The 12,019-nt window shown below is 29.1% G+C and overlaps 2 protein-coding genes across 2 annotated transcripts in view; both read right to left on the minus strand.

Annotated features, from left to right (window-relative positions):
- Positions 1–12,019, minus strand: part of LOC111631082 — a 40,065-nt gene that overhangs the window by 22,438 nt on the left and 5,608 nt on the right. The window contains exons 4-7 of the mRNA XM_023375275.1: positions 8,467–8,512; positions 7,329–7,432; positions 7,142–7,249; positions 6,966–7,073 (exon numbers count right to left, since the gene is read on the minus strand). Of these exons, the coding sequence (XP_023231043.1) occupies positions 6,966–7,073; positions 7,142–7,249; positions 7,329–7,432; positions 8,467–8,512 (366 nt within the window). The remainder of the gene's footprint in view (positions 1–6,965; positions 7,074–7,141; positions 7,250–7,328; positions 7,433–8,466; positions 8,513–12,019) is intronic.
- Positions 9,301–10,832, minus strand: LOC111631083. Its single transcript, XM_023375276.1, has one exon. The coding sequence runs from the start codon at positions 10,106–10,108 to the stop codon at positions 9,431–9,433; it is 678 nt and encodes a 225-aa protein (XP_023231044.1). The 5' UTR covers positions 10,109–10,832; the 3' UTR covers positions 9,301–9,430.

Raw genomic sequence — 12,019 nt, forward strand, 5'->3', positions numbered from 1 at the left:
ACTCACAATGTACAAAACACATGCACTGAAAAAATTAGCAAGTACACAGAACTTGCCCAGGAAATAAGGCATCTATGGAGGATGGATAGGGTAGTTATTGTACCTGTTGTTCTTTCCTGTACAGGTGTGATACCACACACACTACACAAAAGCCTGGGAACATTAGAATTGAGTAGAAATACATACATAACACTACAGAAGGCCACTATATTGAATACATGCCATATTGTTAGGAAATTCCTGAATACAGACACTGACACACTTATTTAATTTTAGTTTTGTTTTGGTTGCTATGCCTTGACTCTGGTCTGGCGTAGTACACAGCCACCGGTGTAAACTGAGTAACCCACTAAACCCAACAGAATAATAATAATAACAACTACTAAAATAAATATAGAAAATAAATTAAATAAAAAAATTTTAATGTGGTTAGCCTTCATCAACATAAGTTTGAAAGTTGATTGTCAGCTTCTAAACAAATTCATGAATAAATTAACATAAATGATTACAAAAAATTATTCTATTACTGGAACTGCACAATGTATTAATGTAAAAACAAATTCAACAACACGATTTAAAACTCTGAACATTTTCAGTCTACCCTAAGACCGTCATCAGGTAGAAGTCATTCTAAAATGGAATTTTTGAAAAAGAAGGCAGAATTCAAACGTAAAAATGAAATGAAAATATAGCATACGTGTGCTATTTGTTTGGAAGACTGTTTAATAGGTAGAATTGTAGACTGCTTCTAAGCCTGGAATACTTGTTTCTTGTTGTTAATACAATTGCCCTTACTGTTGGCCTTAAAAAATTATCTCCAGAGTTTCTAAATCTCTAATCTCCTCTCCCCATAAGGTTGTTCTTAATAAAGACACATGATGTAATAATGCTTCCACATTGTCAGCTGAGGCATGCATGGATGAGGCAATGGAATTCCTCCCATTGTTGATGTTGTATTGGTGTTTGTTCACCCTCTTTATTAGGGAGTACTTGATGGAGCATTTGCAGGCCAGTTCCCTATCAGATCTACCATTGTGGCATTAATGTTGGTTACAACCAATAATAACATGCTATGCTAATTTTTCAAATTCCTTGTCCTACCTTCCAAATTACATTTTAACCTGAAGACTTCAATCAACAATTACAGTGACTATATTACAGGATCATAACTTTTAAAATAAAAGAAAATGAGATATAAGTGCAATAAAAAAATAAGATATCAATAAAAGAATATAAGTTTTTTTGTGAAAGTGTTAAAGTTTTATTGAAATTACATACATACATACATACATCATTAAAATTTGTCAGACAGACACCAGTTTGTATAGGAACACCAATAATGTGTTGCAAAAGTTTAGAAACATGTGAATAAAATGTTTTAAGTATGCAAGAGAAACTGCCATATTACAGCAAGAAGTGCATATGCGTCATGCTCTATAAATCATTATTTTAATGGGAAAAGATATTGAGCTAACTCCTGAAAAAAAAAGCAAAGATAGTGGCTTTAAAAGAGATGGGATTGACAAGCACATTCTCTTTCCATCTGATTGCCTCCAAAATCATGTTAGAAAGCTTTCGTTAATGAAACAAGTAGCATATTTTTATTTCAAAGTTGTGGTTTAATAAAAGCATTAATATGCATAATAGAGTTAAAGAAGTTGTGTTTTTGAACCTGTTGGTAGTATATAGGCTCATCAATTTGTTGTAATAAGACAATGTGTATGGCTTGGGTACAATATCTATGATATTCTCCAGTAATCTTGTAGGAGATCTTGCTTTTGCAACAAGTTAATGTCACAGACGGTGCATTTGTTACAATTTTTGATTTTGTTTCATTGTACTCATTGGTAAAGCTGTAACCATGTTTTTGCATTTGAATTTATAGTAGGATGCATGTCCCCTGTTTCCTTTTGATTTTTTTAAGTAAATATGTCTAACTCAGCTGTTAAGTATGTCAAATGAATAAATTTATAGTAGAGCATTAATTATCTGAATACCAATCAACCAGAACATTGGTTAACCAAATGCATTCTATTTGGCAAATTCAAATTTGCATTAGTGTTGTGGCATTGCAGTATATTTTTTTTTTTTGTAAATGATCAGTTATTCGAACAACCCCAGTCCTGAATTGTTTTGGATAATCAATGCTCTACTGTACTTGAATTAATTTGATAATATTCAACCTATTATTTTCTTGTTTATGAAAAAGAATATTTATAAAGAATCTAGTTATGAAAAAGAATATTTTTGCCGAAGATGCAAAATGATTCTTTACAGTAGGTATTTTAACAGAAATATCAGGTGTGTATTTTATTGTTTTTTATAGAATCCCACTAGTGATAAAACAACTATATTGGTGCTCCATACACAAATACTGCTTTTGGCTTAAAGTACACCTGATCATTCTTACATGATGGATACTATGCACCTCATAATAACTAACTTAACAGTGAAATGTTTATACTTGGAACAAATGTTTTTAACTTGCCTATAGTCATCTTCAGATTACATTATAGAAAGTCACAAAAGATAATTTTAAAAATAGAAAAATGTTACAAATATTTGAGTAGAATGTTTGAAAAGAAATGGTTACAACTAATAAAGTAAACAAATATAAAAAAATATATAAGTACAAATAAAATTACTAACTACATTAAAAATGTTTACTTCTTTGTGGAATGATATAAAATTGTTAGATTCTTGTTTATATTAAAAAATTTTATTTACTTGGGAAGCAATGATAATATGTATGAATAATCCTTCTAATTAATCTTCATTGCCTAACAATGCTTAGCATCTATATCTAGTGATAAGCACTGGGTTTAGGCACTAAGCCTTGTTACATCATGTTATATTTTCACTTTATGGCTATTTTTTTTCCTCAAATTACTTTTATGTTTTTTTATCTTATTTAAATTTATTGGATTCAATATTAAGTTTTTTATTTGAATAATTATAATTTAAAAAATTATTATTCTATGTGATATGTTCATCAGTTTTATTTATTTATTTATTTATTATATATTTAATTTTTCATCAATTTGCCTGCTTTCTAAAAAAAAATTTAAATTTTAAATATAAACGTGTTAACATTTATTGAAGTATCGGGCTACCTAATACAGTATAATAATCAAATGCAAAATGTTTTCCTAAGTATCTATTCAATATTTTAAATTTGAAAATATAAGCCTATATTTCAAAGTATGATTTTGTGTACGATATTGGATTTTTTTAAAACAATTTTTCCAAAAAATATAAACATTATTCGCGATTTCAGCAATCGTACATTAATAAAATTGTGCTACTTCAAAATTAATATTGTTTTGCGCTTATATCACGCTTGTATGGAATCTAAACTTCGATATGGTATTTCCGTATGGGGTACAGCTTCTTCTTTTGTATTGAATAGGTTATACAAAATAACTTTATAAGAGCATTATATAAGTTACCTTATGATTTTTCTGTCACTTCTTTTTATAACCATATCAAAATTGATAAAATAAAAGCTTTATATAAAAAACAAGTTCTTCTAGAAAGTTTTAAACTAATAAAGGTGAGCAAGAAAGAATCTTATATAAGTGATGAATTAAATAAATACCTTAGGCCTTCTAACTACAACTATCGATGGAAAAATAATTTGATTCTACCAAAAGTTAAGCACTGTTTTGGACGAGATGCACCAATCTATCAACTTATATATAACTGGAATGCTTTAAAAGAAGAATACAAAGATTTGAGTACTTAAGGCCAATTTAAACGAGCTGTAAAAATATTGAGCTGCGATTAGTTGTGTGTATTTTTATTTTATTATTATTGTCTCTCTTTTCTCTGTTCTTTTTTTTTACCCTTGAGAAAGGCCAATGGTCATAGGGTCGTTTGGTTAAATAAATAAATAAAAGAAATGCATGCAATTGGTTTCGATTTGGTTATTCATATTGTATTGGTGAGTCATTCCCACATTAAAACGATATTGAAATGTAGAAATAAACGATAATTATATTTTTTCTGCATAAAATTGTCATATTTTGATTATGATACACAATAAGAATTTCCTGTCTTGTTTAAGTTGGTTGAGTCTTTTCATTTACGTAAATCTGTTGTCATGTGACTGTAATTCATTACCAATTTTTTTTTTATTTTTCAACGTAAATCTCGATATTTACAATTATGTTATTGGGAAGTACTGTACCGCGAATACAAAATAGGAATGCCTATGAGAAAATTGAGTTAGATTCCAGAGGGTCGCGCTAATGGAATTGAGTTAAAGCATGTTGCTGTCTAAGGAATATTTAAACTTTGCAGATGATTCAACATGCAAATGATAACAACTAATATTTATTTTATTCATATGTTTAATTATATTAAAAACATTAGTCTTACATTTTGAGATGATTGTGAAAGAGTTAGTTTGAAAAAATTGAGTTAATGTTGCTTGACGGACTTTTTTATTTGTGTCAATCAAGACTTCAGCGTACAGAAGACAGGTTGTTTTTAAAGCTCGCTTAAACTTGAGATTGCGTCAGGAATAGGGTCTGATTCTTGCAACTTCTTACATAAACTATCAATAGTGATATATATTTCTGAAAACTTGTAAGCTATCATTAGAATAGCAGCCTTAGAGGTTTTTTTCTGTTTATCATCTTCCTCTTCTCTGTCATGCAAATTTTCTATTATCATCATGTTCAGTTCCTCATATGTCGGTTCTACAGCAGTCAAGTACAATAGGTTTTCGATATTTTCTGTTTATATTCCTCAAACTCCTCACTGACTTTGCTTTGCCGTCTTTTACATTATTATATCGGTTTATTACTATAATTATATGAAATTATCTATTTACATAATTGTGACAAACTGTCATGTACGATTTGACAGAAAGCATTGTTGCTGTAATGCGACGATTTCAGTTTGGTAAGTAAAGTAGAGTAGTGTACTTTGATTGGTTATGTCAAAAAAATGTAAAAATTGGAGATAACTTCTACAAATTCTCAAAATTTCAATTTCGCCCGAACGATATGACGAATACTGACGTTAATATGACGTCACTTAATACCATGTTACTGATATACATTTATAACTACCGGATGTCCAAGGCAATAAAGATGTCAGCATACAAGGCTGATGAACCCGAAAACACCGGTCAGCAATTTCAGGAAATTACCGTCTGTCATCATCCAGAGTTCTCATTGTACACCTGATAAAAAGGCCCTCTTCGTTCTCTTAGAACAGAAAGAGTTTTAAAATACAATGCTGAAATTTTCCATTTCACGAAATGCTCGTATATCCTATAATAAATATTTGTTTCAGAATCTGCTTAGTTTATCTTCAAATGCTTCTTGAAATGCTAGCTTGGTTTCTGTAAATGTTGAACTAAGTATTGTTTCAGCATCTGTCTAATGAAACTAAGCATTTCATGTAATGTCTAATGGCTTATTAATTTTTAACGGGAGTGAAAAATCGACACCAACTAAACAAAATTTCCAAAATAAACGCACTAAAGAAAAATAAGTAATTAAGAACGATGCGAAATCAGGTTCTCTATCACAAATGCCTCCAACTTCTCTACGTTGTAACTTCTTTGAGTTATTTGATAAATACATATATACTGTACTGTATATACATTTTAATTCATAGACCACGAGTACATGTCAATTTTAGCAAAATAATTTTAGTAAATAACTAGTTTTTGTACACGTAATAACACAGCAAAAAATGTAGGCTATACTTTACAAGTGTCTCCTCGAAATTTTTTCTGGCTACGTTGTTTGATTATTCAACAACGAAAAATGAAAACAAATGCCATATGATAAATACACTATTCAAAAATTTCATTGCATATTTCAGTTGCAAACATAAAATAAATGATAAATCCACAAGTGAGCCATAAAAAGTAATGTTGGCAATAATGCAGCATAATTTTATTTTATAACTTTCGTAGTACTGTGCTTCGCTGTAAACACACTACAGAGATTAAGTGTCGAAAGTGCGATAGCTTAATGACTGAAAGTATTAAAATGTCAGCTTACAGCTCTGAAGGACCCGGAGTCTAATCCAGGCAAGCAACATCAGGAATATTTCATAGTTGATAAGTATGGATGGATGGGACTTTTTAAACAGCGTGGGAAACTTATGGTCCGGCGCCAGCATTTACCGATATGAATATAAAGGAACCAGTCTTACAGGCGCGGAGCCTCTGAAAATTTCCTGATTTTCCGATGGCCCCTTTCACCTTGGTTATAAGTCCCGAATATGTCAAGCTCGTTCCTTACCAACCAGCCGACCCCATTGTGGATCTGAACAAACTTACTATTTTATGGCAAAAAGATCCTTTTCATGCACACAAGGCTGAAAGAGCCAAAGATGAAAAGAAAAGAAAATTATGTAAAAATCGCCATCAAGGATAAGCCATTAGATATTACACAAAATGCTTAATTTCATTAGACAAATGCAGAAATAAACACTCGTTTCAACAGAGACCAGGCTAACAATTCACGAAGTGACCAGAAAAACTAAACAGATTCTGAAACAAATGCTTTTTTACAGGATGTGCTAGTGCTTCAAGAAATGGCAAATTTTAGCATGTGACTACGACATATACGTGTAATATATACAATTGAAGTATGTTCGCTTGTATCTTTAATTTCACTTCTCAATTTTGCAATTCGTGAATTAATTTTTATAATGGTAATAAACATTTTTTGAAATTAATCTGCAAATAATTTCAAACATTTCAATAATTTTGCAACGTATTGTTTCTTTTTTGGAATCTTTATGCTAAGCGGAGCGGTAACTTCTTATCGATACTTTTGCATTCTCGTGTCAAAGAAATTTTTGTTTATGAATTTCTATTAAGTAAAATTACCGAAAATGCACATTTAAAATTAGATCTATCACATATTTTTCACGTCAGGTTATAAAATATTTTAACAAACATATCAAAGATTCATTAATTTGGAATTATAACTTACAGTGTTAGGAATTACATTGAATTTGTTTGGATCTTTAGCTTCATCTTTGAGTTCCAACATGGCATTTTTAATCTCCTGGAGATAAGCTATGGCTTCTTCTCGATTTAACTGAAAAGTTGATAAATTAGTATAAAACTTTATTAAAATAAAAACAGTTGATATTTCAAAGAACCAACCACATTTTCTTTTAGTAACTCTTCAATAGCCAAAGTGACTCCTTCTTCATCTCCAGATTTTAGTATATACTCAGCTAAAGCTACCGGAGTAAAGCGAAGACTAGAAAACTTCAAAATAAATAATAAAAAGAGTGAGACAAATGAGTCCAAAAGTAAATAAGAACATTGAAACTGAATGATTACTTACTAATTTATAATCTTTAGGTGAATAATTCGGTTGTAAAATTGAATTTTTTTTCTGTTTTCTCCCTGACGCATCATGCTCCAGTTTTTCGTTTTCTGATTGTACGGCTGTGAAAAGAAAAAGTGAAATAAAGACAATCTTAAAAATTTCAGTATTAAAAAAGGCTTAAAGTTGTGCTAGTAAATTCATCGTAATGAAGTAATTTTCTTGTTTATAAGAACAAAAATATGAAAATCAGCTAGACGTTATTTATATTGAAATATAAGTTCAGAATTATCAACAGTTTTCAATTAATTACTTTTAATAGATACAATTTAATCAATTAATTTAATAGATACAATAAAATTTAACTTTTTGTCTGGTTTATTTCCGGTAATAATTTGTAACTGACTTTTTTCCTGTCTCTTCTTACGAATACTTTAACGCCTCGATTTTGTTAGGAATGCTTTTAGCACCTCGAGAAAAAATACCTTAGAAAAAGTCTTTGAAACTTTACAGCCATTTATATGACTATTTGTTAATAAAAAAAACAGATTCAAATCATATTTCATTTATTTAACTTTCGACAGTTTATTATAATATCTTTAAACTAAACAGTTATAGAATTATTAAATTAGTAGAAACACTTGACATAATGATCGTTTCGCAGATTGTTTCAAGGAGAAAGTACAGTATTTATATTCATTTAAACTTTCATATCAGTCTTATTTAAATGTATATTTATTCAATGTTTTTTTTTTCGATATCTGATGTAGGCTATATTAACTCTTAAACAATTCAGCTAAACAGGAATGCGGTATTTTTTTTATACATAGCAGGGTAAAAGTGATGTTAACGACCAACTAAGGTCGTTCAAAAGACCTTAACCTTCATTCTTATAACTGGTTGAGTATCCAACAAGAAATCTCTAACAAAACAAAATTTTTTACTTCGTACAATCTTCTTTCATAGTTTCAAAATGTTTGTCATTTATTTCATAAAGACTTAAGAATAACGTGTTAAGTACAGTATACAAAAACCTGATATTTATTTGATAATTATAGTAATTACAATGTTGATTATTGCAGACCCTAAAATACTAAAAATTATAATATTAAAATCATTATATTGTTTAGTATTCTAGACTAGTAAATACACTTACCATTACGGCGTCGAAGTTGATCTAGTTGTTGCTCTTCGTCTACTGTCTGAAAATATTGTGTTCTTAATACTTCGATCTAAACTTAAGTTTTTAATTAAGATTAAACTATTTCTATAAAAACTATAAAATTAAGCAAGTTTTTCAAATTATGCAAAAATATAGGTATACAAAATTAATTAATTTATTTATTAATTCTTTTGATGAAGAAATTAGAAAATTAAACTAATTAAACAAGTAAAGTGATTAGGCCTATATCTACAATATGAGATAGATTGTTTAGAAATGAATCACCCTAATTTACGACCGTGCTACGATCTGTTATTGTTGTAAATATAGCATTATCGTTTAGTTCATATTAATCATAGTTGTTACAGAGTGTTTAGTTAAAATAACTCTTTGATTTCGATAAAACTAGCATTTATATCATCCAAGTTAAAATGAAAAAACTATCTTATTCTTTACTTAAACTGAAAACGTTTTATACATAGTAAAATTTATTTCATACCAATAACATTTATATAATTTTGGTTTTATTTATCTCAGAAATTTCTATATAGTGAAGTTAAGAAAAAATATTTTAGTTCGAAAATATTTTAAAAGAATGGCGACTTTTAATACTAACGAAACTGTTTTATATTCTCATTGAATTAATAATTAATATTTAAGATTTCAATATTCCGAAAGCAACGTTCAAATATTTGTGTATTTATTACGTCATCAAGACGATAACAGCAGCGAGTCACTACTTAGTTTAAATTTTCTTTACTCGTTTGTATAAAAATACTTTACTGCATAAAAAGTTTCAAGTGATTATAACACAACATAACACAAAAGTAGAAAATGCAAATATTTTATTACAAATTCAATACAAACATTAATAAATTAAATTAATAAATATGGCACATCCAGACTTTTAGCTGTATTTACAATTGCTGACTTTTAATAAATAATTATAACAGTGAATTTAGGAAATTGGATCGGAGAATAAACTTTTACACGCGCACTTCGTATGATTAACGAAAGGGAGCAAAACAAGCCTCTCGCTGTAGTTGCCAGTTTTCAACAGCTCTCTGACCTTGAAAGGTAGAGTGACGTTCTCTGTCTTCGCCGCCGTGCAAATCTTCTTATCGCTGTGACAGCATCCAGTATCGTTCGAACACCTATGCAATATAGCACAATGAGGTTTATATATTTTGTCTGGTGACTGGCTAACCGGTATTAATTTAGCTACAGGTTTCGAACACTTTCCCTCTTTATTGACCAAACGATCATAATTTCTAGCCATGCGAGCCAGTTCTTTAATATCCACCTCAGTCATAGTTTCTGATTTTTCAAGTATTTTCACCTCCGGTCTAGCTTGAATTGCCAAAATCAAAACTGCAATCAATATAAGAGCTTGCGTGAAGGCAAACATTATGAGCAAAGTCTTGATAAAGTAGAACACAAACTTGGTCGAATGCTCCTTTCGATCTTCCTTCGCAGCACTCACAGTTATTATTTCGATGTTCGTCCGATCTTTCGAAACTTCATAAAACACTATACGATCCTCCACACCTGTTGATTTCTTATCGTCGGACAATTGTTCTTTTAGCTGACTGTTGGAAATCCGTACTGAATTGGAAGGTGGTGAGGATACTTTCATCTTATATAGCCATCTGCCCGGCGAATTATAACCGCAGAATTAATAACCATCCGCTGAAATACCCTAAGGGTGGGAAACCCGGCACGATTACTCAACGAAAGCCACACCTACCTCTTCTGATTGGTCGCTCTAAAAGAATGATGTAATCCGTACGCTACACAACGCGAAGTGGCGCTGAAAAATTTTGGCTTGGAATTATTGGATGACGTATAGAGTGACGTGTCAGGAGACGGAAGCGTAGTTTTTGTTTCGGTTTCATTCTTTTTCAAATTTACGTAAAAAATTTCAAATTCGTTCCGAATAAGGAAAAAGACTTTATCATCGCGGTCAATTGATTAGTAATAAAAATTTAATTAAAAGAAAAAAAAAATACGCTCGACTGATATCGCAAGACGGAAATTGAAAATAATACGAAGACCTTGTTCAGCTGTTATCATCCCAGAATAGAAGTGGCGGCGTATAAAATATAACTATTATAGCCAGTTATTACACGAATATTTATTATTATTATTTAGCAAAAATGAACAAGAATATGTGATTACATGAATTTTTGCTGAAAATTATTTTATTCGAATAAAAAAGAAATTATATAGAAAGTCAAACTACGCTAAACAGATCGCTGTTTACCAATCGATACAGCAAAATTTATTTAGCCTAAAGTTAATTTTAGTAATATTAACTACTGCTCTACTCTGCTAACTACACATACTAACTAAATAATTCAACGTAACCTTTTGTAATATGTATATAGCCTATATATATATATATATAATCTTATACATATATAAAATCTTTTTATTATATATATACAATAAAAAGATTTTATAGACTTGATATTTGAAACTTGAAATAATGCTTAATAAGCATATTTCATACGAATTCAAGATGATATCAACATAAGTCCATATTAAATTAAATGTTAATGATTAGTCTAATACTCATCGAAACCACTAAATGACATGTGGAAGGCATAATAGTAATCCTAATTGAATTTCCGGAAATCTAAAAAAAGTAATGTTAGATTTCTGTATATAATGTCCTTTTAATCCGAAGAATTTTTCTTGGTAGAACGATCTCACAGCTTTTTGGTCAGAAAATTACGGTTTTATTTTTGAAAAAATTTGAACTTCAAATGCACTTCGAGTTGGTTTAAGTTTCCAACCCCTTTTCAGTGATATCATATAAGAGTATATATTAAAAAGTCTATTTCTATATTTTTATCTTCCATAGGTATATAGCCTATAACAATTCAACTTTTCACAGTAATTATGTATTATATTTCCATTTTTTTCATTTAAAGTGGATGGGTATCAGTTCATCCAAAAAGAGTAAAAACATACCGACAAAAGATGTTAACCAGTATTAATCCAATTTATTCCAAATCAATTTTCGGATTAAAAGGACGTTATACATAGAAATTGAATAAACAGCAACCATACTATATTAATGTTAGATTCGTTTAGAGTGATTAATATTATTAAAAAATTACTAAATATATAAATTTAACTTATGCCATTTTAAAAATCGATCACTTAAATTCGCTAACATTGATTAATAACATTTTAATATTTCATCTATACGTTTTTTAATCAATAATATGGCAGTAGTAAATATGGTTTATAATTAATCAGAAAAATACATCACAAAATACAGTGTTTATCTTACACTTAAATATAATTTATCAGTCATACTTATGTTGCTATTTATTAATCTTTATTAATATTAATACAATAAAACTAATTACTAACACTATATAAAGACATAATTATATCTATAAAATGCATTTATTTATCCGATTAAATTTTAAATAAAATTTAAAATTTAATCGGATGAATAATAATTTTGAATAATGAATAATTTGATATAAATAAATAATGTGACAAATTTTAATAATAATAATTATTATTATTT

Source organism: Centruroides sculpturatus, unplaced genomic scaffold (assembly GCF_000671375.1).
Source record: "Centruroides sculpturatus isolate CEXI.00-Female unplaced genomic scaffold, Cexi_2.0 scaffold654, whole genome shotgun sequence".
Classification (NCBI taxonomy): Eukaryota; Metazoa; Arthropoda; class Arachnida; order Scorpiones; family Buthidae; genus Centruroides; species Centruroides sculpturatus.